The sequence below is a fragment of the Anguilla rostrata genome, chromosome 8 (genome assembly GCF_018555375.3).
Source record: "Anguilla rostrata isolate EN2019 chromosome 8, ASM1855537v3, whole genome shotgun sequence".
Lineage (NCBI taxonomy): Eukaryota > Metazoa > Chordata > Actinopteri > Anguilliformes > Anguillidae > Anguilla > Anguilla rostrata.
Genome location: NC_057940.1, coordinates 11,694,082 through 11,712,625, shown reverse-complemented (window position 1 = coordinate 11,712,625; position 18,544 = coordinate 11,694,082). Strand labels below are relative to the sequence as shown.

The 18,544-nt window shown below is 41.5% G+C and overlaps 4 protein-coding genes across 4 annotated transcripts in view; all 4 read left to right on the top strand.

Moving 5' to 3' along the window:
* The first annotated feature begins 2,435 nt into the window (after positions 1 to 2,435).
* On the top strand, positions 2,436 to 7,977 carry lactb2 (lactamase, beta 2). Its single transcript, XM_064346434.1, has 7 exons — positions 2,436 to 2,687; positions 3,731 to 3,894; positions 4,028 to 4,151; positions 4,666 to 4,844; positions 5,481 to 5,629; positions 6,860 to 6,947; positions 7,471 to 7,977. Exons 1-7 carry the CDS (start codon positions 2,566 to 2,568, stop codon positions 7,512 to 7,514), a joined length of 870 nt encoding a protein of 289 aa, XP_064202504.1. The 5' UTR covers positions 2,436 to 2,565; the 3' UTR covers positions 7,515 to 7,977.
* A 143-nt stretch (positions 7,978 to 8,120) lies between these two features.
* LOC135260312 (translocating chain-associated membrane protein 1-like 1) lies at positions 8,121 to 14,029 on the top strand. Its single transcript, XM_064345556.1, has 7 exons — positions 8,121 to 9,527; positions 10,597 to 10,672; positions 10,831 to 10,952; positions 11,135 to 11,251; positions 12,725 to 12,783; positions 13,334 to 13,418; positions 13,955 to 14,029. The coding sequence occupies exons 1-7, from the start codon at positions 9,408 to 9,410 to the stop codon at positions 14,027 to 14,029; spliced, it is 654 nt and encodes a 217-aa protein (XP_064201626.1). The 5' UTR covers positions 8,121 to 9,407.
* Positions 14,030 to 14,464: 435 nt separating this feature from the next.
* Positions 14,465 to 17,339, top strand: LOC135260820 (translocating chain-associated membrane protein 1-like). Its single transcript, XM_064346435.1, has 3 exons — positions 14,465 to 15,385; positions 15,558 to 15,700; positions 16,255 to 17,339. The coding sequence occupies exons 1-3, from the start codon at positions 15,372 to 15,374 to the stop codon at positions 16,329 to 16,331; spliced, it is 234 nt and encodes a 77-aa protein (XP_064202505.1). The 5' UTR covers positions 14,465 to 15,371; the 3' UTR covers positions 16,332 to 17,339.
* A 237-nt stretch (positions 17,340 to 17,576) lies between these two features.
* Positions 17,577 to 18,544, top strand: part of LOC135260817 (nuclear receptor coactivator 2-like) — a 39,471-nt gene continuing 38,503 nt past the window's right edge. The window contains exon 1 of the mRNA XM_064346432.1: positions 17,577 to 18,071. The gene's annotated coding sequence lies outside the window, so the exon portion shown is untranslated. The remainder of the gene's footprint in view (positions 18,072 to 18,544) is intronic.

The following is an 18,544-nucleotide window of genomic DNA, read 5'->3' as shown; positions in this document are numbered from 1 at the left end:
TGTTTCACAATAGATCTGGAAACTTAAGTGTCTGAGATGATAATCTAGCCACAATTTCTGGGTTTCAGAAATTTCATGAATAACAAATTCTGTGTATTCATTATCATAACCATTTTAAAGACCCAATGAAGGTGCACATACTGTCAGTTAAGTTTGAACATTGCACTTGTGTGCATTAAATAGCCACGTGTTCACTATTCATTATGTTTTATATCCATAGTACACAATGCCACAGAAAACCATTGAGTTAAACCACTGAGATCAAACTCAGTAAATATTTCAATGCATGCTGCTGACTTTCTTTTTATTTTTGCAGTTATTTTTATACACATGGTGAAGTCCAACAAAATGCTGACATACAGGATTGTGTCGCAGAGGAAAACTTGTAAAGTACTGCTTTTGTTCAGGGGGGCAAAGTTGCACAAATAAATATTGTAATAGTGGTTTCATGGTGGATTTAACAGTAATTCCCAGAATGATGGAACAGCCTTCCCCAATAAATCTAGGACTGATATGAATCAGGGAGGAATCTAACATTTTGGAACAGACAGCCAACTTACAGCTTCCATGGCCTCACTGAGTGTGTACAGCGCGTTGGGCAAGCATTGCTCATTTATAAGTTCACCCTTTGTTCCTGACACCCATCTCCTGGGGGCTTTCATATGCATCATTTTGCCATATCCCCATGACTGGCCTAAAATAAATAAACAAATAAGCTCCGCAATCCATCATTCCTATTACTGTAGGAGCAGGCCCCAAGTATACAGCCGTCTGTCTTTCATCCAGTAAAATGGCCTGCCATGAAAAGCTATGCCATGATGCTCTGATGGTGTTGTGGTCAGAGCAGCATGGGACGATGGCATCATTAAAACCTGCAGAGCCACATCAGGGGCAACATTTTGCTTTAATCAGAGATGCTGATCCCATGATCTGTGCTAAAAAGCTGTTTAGTGAAATATATGCCAACTGAATCTAGCTGTTTGCTGAGTCAAGAGCAAAAATAAAATTAGAATATAGGCAACTGAGTTTATTCTGGTCAAGGGGACCACATGCATAGATAAAATGTAACAATTCATGGTAATTCAGTTGAATCATAAGGATGTGTAGACTGCCTTGCTTCCAAACCAGTGTGGCTGGCAAATTGAAAATGTTCCGATTTGAAATATCAGCCTTTCTAGTAAAAAAGAAAAAAAACTGTACCTTACAGGCACTGTCCATTTTCAGGGTGAAGGTTGTAAACAGGCTGTGTTTTGCTCAGAAATGAAATAAGACATTTCTCAGAACTGAAGCTACAATTTTACAGGCACATTTTATCTCCAGAAAGGTTTCTTCCTTTGTCACATGTGGAGTTTATTTACAGGGCCTCTGTGAAGCACGGCCAGGGCCTCTATCGGTGATTGCGCTGGATTGGACGTAACCTGCTTCTTTTCCCAGTCTGACATCAGTTTTTTTTTAATCAACAGGAATTTCCTTGATTAAAGAAGTGCATTGCTTATACCACACAAAGTGATGCACAAAACCATTCCCAAATGAGGAAATTCCCTGCCAGTGACCCAAAACCAGTGAAACGTATTACCAGTGCTGGTGATGTCTATGAGCTCGTGTTGCCAGAGTTGAGCCAGAATGATCAGATGCATGCTGCACCTCTTGCATTGGTCATGGTCCTTATAATCAAGGGGCATCACTGGCATGATCCGAAAATGAAAAACAGACCCTGGAGGTTGCCTTTCCGTCAACACACATCTGTTTAAGTAAAGGTAAGTGTGGAAATTCCTTCACCAAACGCTGAGTGTTCACAGTAGAAGGCAGTAGATTTTTCTGTAATTATTTATTTTTTTATTTTGTGAATGGCTTATGGTATGATGAGGATTACATTTTAGTACCGTAGAAGGGTGATGCATTGGTTGACATATAAATAATCGTCCAGAATAATTTATTTAACAAAGTAATAATCAGGAGAAAAGCAACCAACACATTTACCGTCCATTATTCCTCTTTACAGTATGTAGTTTTAGAACAAGATGTTACTCAGATTGTTTGAATTTTACTATGAAACGTTTAGGCATTCTTAACCTTTGGACTTACAGGTACAGAATTTGTACCTTATTACGTGACATTATATTCATGTTGTAAAGCTCTTCTTTGTATGTCCCTAAAACTAAGCCACTCATTGATTATTTACCTTATTGAGAATTACACTCCTGATTCAGTAATTTTTTTTTTTTAAGTTGCTGTCAGACTGATTTCTGTCAACTCTACATTAAAATTGTAAGTATAAGTCAATAACTGTTTAGAGATGACATTGGAAAAAATATCCTTTCTTGTTAAATTCGATGTTTGTGGCTCCGTAGGTTTTTCCGCATGTTACTTTCGACTTCTCAGCATTGACGGTGCACGGGGTGGCACTGAACTGTCTCCACTAGGGGGAAGTATTGCATTATTTTGAACTGATTGTAGGGAGGATTCTGAAAACAGAACTCCTCAGTAGAGTTGTACGTAATAAGCTAAAGTGTTCCATTGATTTTTCTCATAGTTTATGCGGTTGTGCAACAGACTTAGGGTAAAATGACTACAGTTATACCACGTATAGAACAACTATCGTCCAGAGTTGTTCGCATCCTCGGCTGCAATCCTGGACCCATGACACTTCAGGGAACTAATACGTACTTGGTCGGAACCGGGAACAGGTAGTTAGCCTAGCCACAACATAGCTCGTGGTATTGTATTTTGAGGTGAACATAGCTTGAAAGTGAGCGGAAAATACTTCTTAAAATGCAGCAAAAGTTATTTTAAAGTATATAAGAAAAGCATCGGCGTCACCGCGAATGGCGAGATATTAGCCAGCTAGTAAACCATAGCAAATCGTGCTAGTTTATATCACTATCTAATAACCGTGATCACTCGGCAGCCCTTGCGTCTTGATTTTTAGGTAAAATTGAGTTCAGGTTATCTGAGTAGTGTGCATATATGGTCCGTTAAGAAGTTTTTGAAGTAAGTGTGTGGCAGTTTATTTCATTTTCTTGTAAACTATCCAAGCTTGCTTACTAATAGAACACAATGATTAGTACAGGAATATCCAACTTTAGCTCTGGGGAGGGCCGCAGTGTCTGCTGGTTTTCGGTGTGTTTCCGTATTCAGCACAAATGATTAATTTAAGTCTTTGATTGGCTAGAGTCCACCCTTCGTTCAAACGTCGCTGCTGATCGAAAGGAAACTGCAAACACCTGCAGCCCTCGAGAGGTCTATTTCACGAAGCATAATTACTGAGTTAGCTGGAAAGCTGTGCTGAGTAAAACCCGGAACAGCTCTCTTCAGTCCGTGTTCTACATGTGGAAGGTTTCCAGGTTTTACTCAGTGCAGTTATCCAGCGAACTCAGAAGTAATGCTTCGTGAAACAGGGCCCAGGACTGTAGTTTGGCACCCCTGGGTGAGTATGTGTCTGTATGTGTGTACTGTAGCAGTCCGTGTGTGTATGTGTGTGTGTGTCAGGATTGCAGGATGCTCTTGTTACCTCTATGTATGTATCTGCATAGCTACACGTGACCTTATTTCTTGTTTCAATGCACAACTATGCCACATTGTCCTGTATTGATCAAGAGACTAGTTCAAGCCCTCATAATCTCTGGTCTGGACTTCTGTACCACATCACTATTTGGTTTACTGCTTCAGAATGCTGCTTCAATCTGCAATATTCCCTGTCAACAGAGCTTGTGCATTCTGTATTTTTCAGACGGATCCTGATAGACACCGGAGAGCCTTCAGTCCCAGAGTACATCAGCTGTTTAAAACAAGCCTTGAGCCAATTCAACACCACGATTCAAGAGATAGTAGTAACACACTGGCATCACGATCATACGGGAGGGGTTTCGGACGTTTGTAGGGATGTATCCGCGGGTGAGTTAGAGTTAGGCCGTTCTGCTGTATCAGCGCTTTTTCATAACATCAGACCATTGCTTTAGGCAAAGTACGGAATCTCTGTTTACAGTTTTCTTTAAATATACCTTCCCTTTTCTTTTTATTCTTTTAGATTCTGAGTTGCGGGTTAGCAAACTTCCTCGAGCTCCACCCGTTGAAGAATTAACAACAGCTGGGAAAAAATACTGTTACCTGAAGGATGGCGATGTCGTAGCAACAGAGGGTGCAACGCTGAAGTGAGTGAGATTGAACTTTAGCACAATCAGACTACTGACTGTTGTCAAAGATTCTTAATAACGACAAGATTGAATCTTTCAGAAAAGTTTTATAACAGTAGATGTACGCTGGTTCCAAACCCAAGCAGGGTCACTTCCTGTATAGCAGCTGTAAACAGATACAGTCTTAGCCCTAATTTATAACACTGCTACAGAGAACAGAAAAAGCTACAACTGCCATTTAGCATTCCACCATTAGAAAGCATTAACGGTGGAACTATATTTCGTCAACAATTTCTTTGAACTCTGAACCTCCTACAGGAATTTGACTGCAGAGTATTTCTATAGTAGCTACAGCATAATGTGTTTGCTTGTGTGGAGACGACATGTTGGATCAGTGGTTCCCAAATTTTGCACAGTGAGGAAAACTGTGGCAGTTGAAGTAGCAAAAACCCATTAAGAGTCACCGCGTAAAGAAACTGAGTGGCCTGAAAGACCACGCCGGCATGTTCAGACTTTTATTTTGCCTCTGCAGGGTCCTTTACACCCCCGGCCACACGGACGACCATATGGCCGTGATGCTGGAGGAGGAAAACGCGGTGTTCTCGGGGGACTGCATCCTGGGGGAAGGGACGGCCGTGTTTGAGGACCTGTACGATTACATGAAGTCTCTGCAGATACTGCTCAACTCCAGGGCTGACTTGATATACCCAGGTTTGCACTCTTTTCTTACGTTTGCATGTGGGAACTTACGTGATATTACATTACTTGCTGGCATTTAGTAGACGCCCCTAACCAGATCAGTGTATATTTTTACATGCAATCCATTTATACTGCCGGATATTTTACTGAAGCAATTCAGGTGAAGTACCTTACTCATGAGTACAATGGCAGCATCCCAGCTGGGAACTGATCCTACAACCTTTTTCAGTTGCAAGCCTAATTTAATTTAGCAGATACAAATATCCACAGGCACTTGCTGTTAGTTATTACTAAGATTTGACACAGAGTTGGTTAAATGGTTGTAGGAAAAAATAATGAAAGAAGAAAGGGGCAAATGATAAACAAACAAGGAGGAGTAACCTTGTATAAAAGGGCAAAATGGGGAATATGGTACTGAACATATGTGCTCAGATCAGTACAGAGGGGAGAGATTGCCTCAGTATCACAGGATGATCTACATATTGTCAATAAAACTTTTGATGGTTGTGTAAATACCAGGTTGGATCCAGTGCCATTAGACTTTGTGAAAACAGCAAGGACATCTGCAGATCAAATGCACAGCGGCAACAATAGCCAGCAGAATCCGGGGAAGTATCTCACAGGTCACTCTTCTGCTAACCGCTGTAGGTCACGGGCCGGTGGTGCAAAACGCTGGCAGGAAAATCCAGGAGTACATCACTCACAGGAACCTCAGAGAGCAGCAGGTTCTGAACGTTCTGCAGAGCAGTGCCGGGAAGGAATTCACCTCCGCAGAGCTCGTAAAAGTGGTGTACAAGGTACCGCGTGCGCGTTTATGCGGCCTAAGTCTGGTTTCACTTACAGAGAGTAATGACCCCCCTGTTGTTCATCCGCAGAAGGGAACACTCATGCTTTTAATGTTTGAAGGTATTGACAGGAAAAAAATGGCCGTGGCTTAAATGTAATGTGAAGTGTACGTATGTAATGAGTGAGAAACGCTTGCCCAAGGTGAGACCTGAACCCCCTCCGCTCACTCGTCCGAAGGCTCCAGAGACGAGCACGTTGCCGGTCGGCGACAGGCGAAATCGCCCTTGGCTAAACATAACGTTGTTATTTTGAACCTGAGGGTTGCGTCACGAGAGAGCGTCGTCATGGTTACCTGCTACAAGGCCTTGAACTTTGTTGCACCTTATTGTGCTTACTAGCAAACTAGCTGAGCTACACGTAGGCTGTTTTATACCCATGATAGCCTGTGTGTGATCTATCCCTCCTAATTATATGTATATATATATATGTCTATGGTTCTTGCATTGCTGAACTCTCAAAATGTGCATTTGTCTTTGTAATGAGGGTTTTATGCACTGCAACCCTACTATAATATCCCTCAATATGTAGTTGTGAACAAACCTGCATTGACATTCTCAGTCACCTGAGGAAGAGTTGCTCTTCTGTTTTTCTTTACATATCGCACTAATGCACGAGCATCACGGTCATCGAATATGCACTATTTACCACAATTTTTGACCGTATTTACTGATGTCTTTCCCATAGATCTAAATGCAGATGGCATTGTGGTCACTTCCTATTGAAACACTAGCCAGTTGAGCAGTCTTTGTGACTTAAGCTCCTGCCATCCGTACCGCAATAGCGCAATAATGAACCCTCTTTGGAAGTCACTTAGATCTTTTCCTCTTGCCATGCTGATCCAAAATCTAGGTGAACTGGGCCTGCTCAGCATTTTCATACATGCCACAGAGCATGATAGGGTGTTAATTGCTTAATTGTATCATGCAGTACACCTGTATGGAAGTATCTGCATTCGTTATGTTTCTCCACTCATTTATTCAGGTTTTTCCTTTTAATTTGTCACCTGTCTGTATATATATATATAATCCACAGTCATTACTGAAGAGGTGTGCGTTCATTCTCACACCAAAAATAAAGGTGAATGGTTTCAGTGCTGCCTTTCCCAGAAAAATTACTTACTATATTCAATTAATATATTTTACATATATGAATACTAATGTTTATTTATTATTTAAAATCAGGAAACGCCTGAATATCTTCACGGAGCAGCTGAAGTGAATCTTGTGCATCACCTGAAGAAGCTGGAGAAAGAGGGCAAAATAATTTGCGGTACGTAATTGTTTGTTCTTCTGAAGTGAGAGGTCAGGAGTATCTCAAAAGGGGCTGAAGGCACACAATCTGCCGAACAGCTTGGGAAGCTCGCTTTGGACAAACAGAAAACCGATGTGTCATTTCACTGTGCAGTGGGTGATTATGTCTTCTGAGCTGTACTTGGGCACAAGCAGACCTTAAATGACCTGCTAAACCACAGATACTATTCAAGGGTCAGATATCATTAATCATATGTTTTGTATAAAATCTGATTTGGATACCGAAATTATGCCCGTTAGTCAATTTAGGATATTTTGGCCCTGCCAAAATAGTCAGGATTGTGACCAAGCAGCGTTTGATGGAGCCCCTTATTAAAGCCCCTTTAGTAAGGGGCTCCATCAGTGCAGTCACAAAACATATTCTTGCTGTTTTCTAAAATCAGTGATATCTTCAGCACTTGGAATCCTTGAGTGGTGTCCTATTCTTAATATATTCCCTGTGGGGCCATTGGATATTTGTCAATGCATGTCTCTTTCTGCAGAAAATGAATCGCATCAGTGCTGCAGATGGAAGAACAAACTCTGAGAACATAATGGGACTTTTCCTGCTCCTGTTGGACTGGCTTTCTGAAAATTATACTGAATTGAATCTTGGGTTTCCTTTTTTATCATCAAGGGCAAATACAATATCATTGCTAACTAAGGAAGTGGCAGAGATAGTGCTATGATTAGCCTTATTTTGTTTTTCTAGTGTGTTTGTCCTAGCCTTTTTGATTTGCAGTGTGCAGAATTACTTTTTGACATGAAAATACATCAAGTACAAATTTCCTAGATGTCAACTGTGGTTTCATGCATTGAAGCCCAGTGTGAAGCAGGTCTCTTCTGTTGTTAAACCCTGCCAGATTGAGATCACAAACTATTTACAAATCATGTATTCGATTGTGAATGCGTATTTCAAGGATGTGTAATGTCTTATCAATGCTGTTTTCTGTGATAATGATTGTTAAATATACAAATAATTCAGTTATTATTCAAAAATGCACAGTGGCCCCAATGTGTCTGTTATTATTATTATTATTACTACTACTACTACTATACAGTACCCTCCAAAAGTATGGCAACAGTAGAGAGAAATTTATTCTTTTTGCTATGTGCTTAAGGCATTTGGATTTGAGATCAAAAGATGAATATGAAACGCAGTACAGGCAATCAGCTTTAATGTCATGACGTTTACATACATTTACGTTACACAGTTGAACGGAAACAGCTGTTTTTGTGTTGAGTCCCCCCATTTTCAGCTATGCAAATACTAAGTTCATGGATGAAATGTAAAGTAAATCAGAGCATGTGGTTGCACTGCCCTTACATGTAATAACTGCACCAAGTCTATGCCCCACTGACTTCACCAGAAATTGGGTTTCTTCTTTGGAACTACTTTCCAGGCCTTCACTGTAGCCGCTTTCAGTTGACTTTTGTTTTGGGTGGTATATATATATACCTGTAGTATGTGAGACTGTCGAACAGTATATGAATTTCGCATTATGACAATGATATGTTTTTTTTTCTTTCATTTTTTTTTTACTTTTTCCATAAGTACAAACAGTTTTTTTTATCCTTTGGCTTAATGCCCATTTTTCCTTGCCAGATTGGGCAACAAGCAAACTGGTGTTTACAATTTTGCACACTCATATTAGACTTGGAGTCATGCTAATTTATCATAATCTGGTAATGGTAAATGTGATTTTGACATACATTTGCACAACCTACTGAACACGTGTATCTCAGAGTCTGTCAGCATTTGACCTGGCTGCACCTGGGCTCCCTCCACCAACCCCACCCCCACCATGTTAAAAAAAAGGTAGTGTGGAAGTACAGAGTACAGAAATGCATGCCTTAATATATCAAGTAGTGTTATAAAACTACATGAAAAACATTAAAATACACTATGCAAAGATTTTCTGGATACTCTGGATATATTTTCTCTACTGTGTCATATGGTTTCATTATTTGAACACAATGTGCTTGTTCATTCGTATAAATCCTTTCTACGTGGTTCTACTTAATGAAACACCAGCGAGGAAGGCAGTGGTCGAAGATTTTTATTGTTTATAGAAATGGCATTAAACGTGTTTAATAGTTGTCAGAATAGTTCTCTGATTTACTGGTGAAATTAAGGTTTTAAAAGGAGACTAGTCAAGAAACAGAGAAACAGCCAAGTTGAGAGGTGGCGCTCTAATTAAGAGAGTGCTGTAAGGCTGTCACGAATCTTTTCTCAAACACAAATCTCACGTGGCGGTCCAGTGCTGTGGTGCCGCTGAGTGGTCAATACTGAGGCGAGCTGTCTGCGGGCGCACGGAGCGCTAAGCTGGAGCAAGAGGACCTGACAGAGCATCGTTGTGGACGTTTCCTTTTCCCCAGCGCTGTGGAAGCGGCCACGGAAAGCTGCGATATACGCAGCATCAGCTAGGTGGGAGGAAACATGGGAATCAGAAAAAAGAACAAGAACCCACCTATACTGAGCCACGATTTTATCATCCAGAATCATGCTGATATTGTTTCCTGCATTGCATTGCTGTTCGTTGTTGGTCTGTTGTTTGAGGTAAGGATGCATTTGCAAAATTCTGTGTTTGTCTAACCAGACTATTGCTGCAAAAGCCTCTTTTGCTATCCATTGTTATGAACTTCTGATGCATTTACATTAAAAGGAAATAGTAGCCGAACAAGCAAATTACATTGTCAGGTTTTCAGATGAAACTGGAAACTCGCACGATGTCTTTTTAATCAAATATTTTATTAGAGTTTAATTCTTGTTTCGTTTTTCCACATCAGTACTATGCGTTAGCTATCAATGTTGCTGGCTAGATAGATGATATATGCCCTCCCTTGAACACAGTGATCGAGCTTTAACACGGGACCCACTAGTGAATGAGTCTGACGTAGGTTCCAATACGTGCAACAACAAAAAAAAACTCTTATGTAGTCTGCATAATAACATGCGTCAAGTGACTGATGCTGACGTCACATGCAGCACATTGGTTACAATGTAGCTGCAGTTTTACTGAAGGTATCAGCCAGGTAATGTCGTATTTCAACGTGATGCTGCAGTCCATTTTAACGATGGATACATTACTGAGATTGCATGCTATCACTATGTGTCGGTCCTCGGCTCAGATGCTCCGAACCTCTGCTTTAGCATGTAGCTTCCGGCACAGCGTGACAGCTAATGTTATCGCATTTCCTCATGATTTCAGGTTGTATGTAGTGTTTGGCTACATTTTACGTTTTAGTCGTTTAGCAGACGCCAAGAGCGATTTGTACCACTTTAGCTTGCATTCTTTTACATACAGTCAATTTATGATGAATTGTTTTTACTTAAGCCACTTACACAGTGATACAACGATAGTGCCCCCAGCTCTGGTTGTTGAACCTACTTATGCCAGGCTGGTTATCGAGAGATCATCCAGCTTTCGGTCTGTGATGCCCCACCATCTCTACCTGTACTCGCCAGTAACCGTACTGTAAACCGTAATGTTCGAGTCCACTGGGTGTGATTTTATTGGACATTGAGAGAAATGTTTAACCGTTATGCCTTTTGTTAAAATATCTAAATGTGTAAATATACAGACGAGCTCATCTCATGTCTATTTTTCTTTTTTTTCGTGATTCAGGTTACTTCTCATGTGGCCGGTTTGTTCATAACTGTTCAACACAACGTCACCATCTCAACAAATGCTGCGTTTCCCGGTGAGAGAGCATTGAGTAAATTTTTAAATAAAAATGCATGTGTAACAACAACAACAACAACAATAATATCTACACTGGGGTGGAGCATTTAATGGCCAAGGCCACCCCACCCCCCAAAGTGTTCAGGTGTAGCAGTGTCGATTTCTCTCTCCTCCTAGAGGGCCCAGAGGAGTTGGCTGTCAATTACTTCCACCATGGCCCGAAGGACATGGCCACTGTGTTCTTCTATATGCTGATAGCCATCATTTTTCATGCAGTCATACAGGAATGTCTGCTCGATGTGAGTGTCAAAGACCCTGTCTCACCTTTTTTTCATCATTTAATTTAATGTCTTGAAGCTTGGAAAGCCTTTTCTTGTGCAATTTGTCTCATCTGACAGATGTATGTTTACACATACAGTGCACATTGTGCATGTTCATTTGGATGTTTTTAATTTTTTTGTATGTCTATGGCTTTGTGAAGAAAATAAACAGGAAGATGCATCTATCCAAGATCAAACACACCAAGTTTGATGAATCCGGCCAGCTGAGTGCCTTCTACCTTCTGTCCTGTGGATGGGGAACTAGCATACTCTTCTCAGTGAGTACTTGAACCAAAAACAATAGACCTCTGGTCTGACAAATTGATTAGCTTGGTGCATATAGTCAAAAGAAATCATTGCAGGTAAAGAAGAGCGGGTTAAGGAGTGAGCACAGACATTTCAGATGTTAGCCTCTTCAGTGTGTGCCCACTAGTGCCTGCGCCTGTATTGTGCTTTTTACAGAAAGCTGTGACAAAAACGCTTTACGGAGTGGCAGGAAAAAATGCAAGAAACAGGGCAAAAATAGCAAAAACCAGGCCCAAACCCCAAAATAGCAAACACATGAAAAAACTCCCTGTAGGGAATAAATCTTGAGAGGAACCCGGCTATAGAGGGGGAGCCCATCCTCCACTGGCCAGTCTGGTGTAAGCAGTGGTAGAATGGAAAGTGAGAGAAGCAAATAAAATGGGTTGAGAAGGTTGCAGCTGAGGTAATAAACTAACTGGAATAGCAGGAGACCAAATTGTATAGTTCAGTATAGTGCGGTCCAGAGGGACCGGGTGATACATCTGGAGCTCCAGGCTGAGTCAAGGCATGGGCAGGGGGATGAACAGGGTCGCAGCGGGGTCCACAACCTCAGAGCAAGGGACAGGGTTGGAGTGATCCTGTGGACCCAGGGTGCGGAAATAGGCTGGAGTTGTCTGTGGACTCAGGGTGAGGCAGGGGCATGGGCCCCAGGGAGAAAGAAACAGCACATAAGGTTAGACACTTTAAAGATTGTCAACAGACAAAAGTAAATGTAGTCTCTGTTCCAAAAAACTAGGATAAACACTTGGATAGAAGCCTCCTCCAGCTACTGTACAGTCCTCGGCCACCTGTGTATAACCTATGATGGCTAAGGTGGTCACTATTGGGAGCCCTCCTACTGGAGCCCCAACCTGATTTCAGTTTATGTTCTAAACCTGCAGGGCTAACTCAGATCATACATTCATGGCCTAGGCTAAGATATCAAGTGCGTCAGCTCCGACAAGGCCAGCTTGACACTTGACGCTAAACTAGCAAGTGTGTCAGCTCCATTAAGGCCAGCTTGACACATCAGATGCGTGTAAACAGCCCATTAACAAGTGCTCCTTAGATTTCATAAGCGATCATCTGGTCCTGCTGGCTGGAGTGGCAGTACTGAAAGTATACTGCGGTCCACTCAGCAGCCCAGACAGCTGAATCTAACTTCATAAACTCCATGATTATACTTAATTACCTCACTAAGATAGTCTGGAGCCAGGGTGAAATAGTCTGCTGAGGTGTAGGTGCACTCAGTTAACCATAAATTCCATAAATTAGTTAATTGATTAATGACTAAGCAGTTGATGAAAGTGTAACAACATCAATATTTCATTACTGTAAATTATAGGAAAATTTAATATTCTATTAAATGCATCAGGGAATACTAGGGAATAATGTTATCTCTGTCTTCCTCCCTCCCTCCTTTTCTCCCTTCCTGTTAATTCATACGATTTTGATTTATGTTTCAGGAAAATCTTTTGTCAAGTCCCGTCAATCTATGGGAAGGCTACCCCCACACTTTAATGCCGTGAGTAGTTTGTTCCGTCACCGTTCCCAGAAACGCAGTGCATCACCATGAGATTGAGAGTCATATTTACTTCATAGACACCATGTGCACGACTGTTTCTGTTTCATCAATCTGTACGGCTGGATATGTTCAGTTACAGCTTGGGTAAAGCACCTTGCTCAAGGGTGTGCATGTACTGTTCTCCACTAGGAATAGCCAAATCATTTGAACAAGACGTAACACGCAATCGGTAACGTGTAAAAAGATAAGCTGCGTACGTCATCCAGGATAAGTGTATACTAAACAAAAAATCTTTCTGAAGGAAATTCTTATTCTGTTTGCTTCCACTGTGATAAAACACATAGAGTGAGCTGTTCACCCCTCATTGACTGAGTTCTCATTATCACCCCCCCCCCCCCATTTTATACATTTCACCGCATGGCATGTTTTAAAAATATTTATAGGTTAGGAATGGTGTACATTTTGAGTATTAGAAGAAGAGTTTTGTTTTCGGGAATTCATCGTCTTACCTTTACATTGAATTGTGACAGCATGGCTTCCCCCCCACCAGGTTCCAGATGAAGTTCTTCTACATTTGGCAGCTTGCCTACTGGTTTCATGCTCTGCCAGAACTGTACTTTCAGAAAACCAAGAATGTGAGTCTGAAAACTGACAGGCTGGACATGCCAAACTGCCCGTTCACTGCACTATCAGACTTGGAAATGTGTAAAATGATTCAGGCCAGGGGTTCCAATGCTTTCTCACTTTAAATCCCCCTTAAAAATGACCATTCGCACCTCAGTAAAATGACTAACTTTTGACACAGTCATACGAAACCCACAGCAGAGTAGTATATGGAGTATATGGGAAAATACCTGTGTTCTCATCATTGCATCATGGACCTGCATGTAGAAGGAATGTAGTTATTTATTACAATGTACATGTTAATGATAAGATAAAAAATTTGTGATAAAAAAGCCACATAACTATGCCATGATGCTGTGTTGTTAAGTGCAAAATTCCAGCCAAATTCCAGTTTTTCGATACAGAATTTTTGTGTGTTTCAATTTCAATACAGTAATCTAGCTGTTGGGCCTTTTATCAGTTTTATCTCTTAATCACAACTAGAAACAAAAATAAGTATTGTGGGTCTCTGTACTGGTTTTTTTTTGTATGTGTGTGTTAAATCTAGGAGGACGTTCCACGCCAGCTGCTCTACATTAGCCTGTACCTTGTGCACATTGGAGGAGCCTACGTCCTTAAGTAAGCGCTCTCACAGGGCGTGGCCTGGGTGGAGCAGGGGGGGGGGGGGGGACTGCACATTATCGGTGGCTAGATAAGGGGTCTGCACTCCCGCTTCTGGGGAGGTGTGCAGGTGTTCATTGTTATCCAGCACTTAACTTAACAATCAAGCTACGGTGCACAAATAGGTCCTGATCTGGTTAAATGTTACTGATTAGCTGGAACAAAAACAATGAAAAACACCCTGTGGCCTCTCGAACAGGCTGGTTACTGATCTTGCGGTTCGGACTAATGTCGGCACCTGAACGGCTCCTGGAACGATGGGCTGCATACTCGGGGAGCTTCTCTTCCACGTGTCTCGCCTTATCTACTTCAGCACGAACCACGGCTGGTGAGGTGCGAGCAGGACCGCCTCTTCCACGTGGTCTCGTTCTGCCCCACACAGAACCGTCAGCCGGGCAGTGAGAATGACCGAGCAGGACCGCCTCGTTACCGCGGTCGGTCTGCGGTCCTGCCCCACACCAGACCGTCGGCCTGGGGCATGTGAGAGTGACCGAGCAGGACCACCTCGTTACCGCGGTCGGTCTGCGGTCCTGCCCCACACCAGACCGTCAGCCTGGGGCATGTGAAGACGATAAACTTGATTTGAGTGTCATCGGCATGGAAAGCTTTTTATTTAAAATGTAAACAAAACACAATCAAAAATAACAAAGTGTAAAACAAGTGGGATTGTAATTAATTGAATAGTTTGCCAATTAAGAGCAAAAGGTGTACATTCAGAAGAGGCTCCCAGGTATGTGCGATATGGGTGTTCTATTGTCTGAGACGGTGTACGGAAATGGGTAATTCTGCCCATTTTTAATCAACTGCAGGAGCATTTGAAAGACCCTCAGATACCTCCCTCTTTTCTCTCAGTCACATATGGAGTCATTATGTCTTAGACGCACTTGCGAACCAGACCGTACAGAGCCTATTTTACAAACAACTGGCTGCGATTGCAGAGAAGCCAAAACCAGGGGGAAAAGGCATGTTTTATGTTAGGGAGATGGATGGGCTGTTGTTGATGTGCCAGCAGTGGTGGAGCGGCCAGGGAATGTGCAATGGCCGCTCTGTTGCAGATTCTCAGTGCGGGGGCGTGGCTAACATGTGCAGTGCTAACCTGCAGCAGTGTTGCGTGTTCCGAGGGCAGGCACGGGTGACCTGCTTTGTGGGCGGAGCTAAGCTGTGGCTGTTGCAGGTTCGCGGTGTGGGCGGTGCTCTTCGTCATTGGTCGGCTCCTCACCCTGTCCCTGTCCGTTCTCACTGTGGGATTTGGTCTAGCGGGGGCAGAACAGCAAGGCCCTTACCTGGCCACAGGAAACTTTAACATGCCCTTGATTCGGTAAGTGTCACGATTCATGTGGGGTGGGATGTCTTTTTTTTTTTTTTTTTTTTTTGGTAGCAAAATATTTGATTAGATGGCTAATCATTGCCTTGGGGAAAAAGTTATACTTTCTTTCTTTTTTTTTTTTTTGAATGCACTTTTAATTTTCTCTTGTATACATTTTGCCCAGGGTCACTGTGCTGGGAGGGATCTGCACTACACAGGCCTTCATGGTGTGGAAGTTCATTAACTTCCAGCTGCGCAGGTGGAGGGAGTTCCAGCAGCAGCTGAGGAGACCGGCCGCCTCGAAGAGCAGGTCCAGGAGAGACAGAGGTGAGCACCGGCCGAAGCCTGCTGGCTGAACCACAGCTTCAGAGCTGAGTCAAAGCAGAACCTCACTGCCTCGGGCCAGAGAAACCCATCAGAGACTGATTACCTCACAGTACGAGCTTGCTTGGCCAATGGTGAGCCTAGCAATTAGCAGGGTACAATTATGACCAGAAGAGGGCGCTGTTGGTGCACCTTTGAGAAAAGAGTGCCTAAATTGATTGAGTAAATATCCAGTTCTAGAAGTGGATATTGCATCAAATTCACGTTCCACCAGGGAAAAGATAATCTAAAGCCAATAAATAATAATGTTATCCCTTTGTACCCTGCCAGTGTGTTCAGTCACATTTTTTATTTCACTTATAGATTAATATTTGAAAGGGAACTTTCTAGGATTTTTTTTTGTTTGTTAAAAATGTACTTTTAAAATGAAGATTTGCAATTGACAAAATAAAATGACTGGTATATAAAATGTTTAAAAGTCAAGTGAAGTTAGATTGTGTCTCTTATCTAGTGCTTGTTTAGCTCTCATTGGATTTGGTGATCTTTTTTTGTCACAGGAGGAGTTAATGGGGTTAATGGAGCTTTGGGCAGTGGGCCAGATTCACCAAGAACCAGGAAAGAGAAGTCCTCATAACCCCCACCCCCACACCCCCCAAATGGTCACCCAGACTGATGGTCCATCATGTGCAATGCTGCTGTTGCTTTAATATTTCAGAGAGCACACTTTTACACACACAGGTGTACACATGCTCACATCCTTGCTTTTTATCTCAGGTCAGAATTGAGCTTCAGCATGTATTTCCCCCCATTTAAAAAAAAATCCTGACATTCATCTACTGACTTTAAAGGGAACATGAACTAAACTTTATTTTTAAGTGCCTAAAATTACTGTATATTAAAGGGGTTCTAAACTTCCAAGCTATCAGATTTGAAGCTACTTGTATTGTGTTTTTGGAAGCTCCAGATTTGGAAATGAGTTTCAGATTTTATGAAAACAGTTTATGTCTTTGGGTCCCATGATATACATCATACTTCAGGTCCTTGCTAATTAAATGTGAGCAATCTCTGTTGATGAATTGAGGAGTTTAAACCTTGCACACTTTTCATAATTCTTAGTTTGGTTGCATGTGAGAGTGCAATATTTGCGTAAATGTGTATAAAGCTTTATTTTCCCCTGGAATAATGTGCTATAAGCTTTAATGATACGTCAGGTTTGAATGCAGTTCAAAGCATCATTTAATTGGCTGGTGAAAATAAATGTATATTTTTAAAAATGGTAGGCCTGAACAGTGACATTTTTACATGAATGATTATTTGTCTAAAATGTGGGGTTGCAGCCACAATACTGATTCCTACATCACTGCATTAAGGTCTTGCGCTTTAGATGGGCACACTGCCACTCCCAAGTTTTTCCTCCTTTTAAAAGCCTGTTCTGTGTTTTTGTGTAGCATTGTACCTGTGTGGAGTTTGATGTTGTGTAAGTGTTATTCTCAGGAATGGAATATTCTCTGAAACTGATTCTGGGCCATTTGGGAGAGAGTCCAGGAGAGAGAGTCTCTGTCAAAGTTAACATATTTTTCTCATCTGAAAATGTCCCCACAAATGTAAGTATTATTGTAATAAATAACTTATTTTGTATTAATTGTGGAGATTGTATTTATTTATTTAATTTTGAAAGCAGCAATGTTTGTTATGTAACTGTAAGCATTTCCTAGATGTCTCAGTTGAATTAAGATGTGCATACGACTGGAAATAAACCTTCCCGTTTGTTCCCAGCGTTTGAAAATACAGTAGGCCTATACGCTATTCACTATTAACCACAAGGTGGCGCAATAGCTTTAGTTTGTTTTCAATTGCGTGTGCTTGCCGTGCACACTAAATGACTAACATTACATTCGATTTCCTGTAAATCCTTTCGCTTACGTAGGCAATGTACGTTTTTATTGTCTTTTATTTAAAAAAGCATAAAGCTGCATTATAGATTGTGAGTAAAGGTAACTTCAACAAAAGCCATAACCATAGTTTACTTCGTTCAAGTGATTTTTTTTTTCTCGCTGTGGAAGTCCACCAGTTGAACTCGTTCGTGACCGCGTCCAATGCAACCTCAGTTACGCTCCTAACCAGTTGAAAATACAGTTGGTTGGTACATCGAGGGAAACGTGCGCTACGTAGCACTTTGTAGGCTACAAATCGAATCGGAAACTTACAACAAACATGTTTTCATTCTGGATCTGGTAAATAAGGCAAGTTTAGCGTGGCAGCCCCCGTGCTGTTGTTTTATTACCTGCCGTATTAAATGTGGAATTCTGGAATAAGCTTAAAGCAACTCGTGTTTGATCGGGAGAAGGGAACTGTACAGCAATTTCTTAGAAAGGTAAGTAGTAGTCTATCATTTGTATACATTACATGAATGATAGACTAATCTAGTGTTTTGATTCGTGTTGGTTTCTGTTCAGTCTGTTGTGCTTCACTTTATGAAGCACGCCACCAATACGTACGTGTAAACAGCCAACATCTCGTGTCATTGGTAGAATTCAAATGGTAACTATAAAGCACAGGGGAGGTGAATCCAAATTCAGTTATATGCATTTGCTTTAATGAGTAATTAACATACATAAGCACAGAAATCTGAAGTTCAGAATCAACATCAAACTAAGAGAAATGACCTACTTAGCGATATAGCTGACGCATCGGGCGTTCGGCAGAAAGCCCTCGTCGTACTTATTGCACCCTTATGTAAGGTATTGCAACTTGAAAACCACAGTACCGTTTATAGGCTATAGGTTACTCTTCTTACTTAAAATAGGCTCACACTGACTATATATTACAGATATTACAGCCTATATA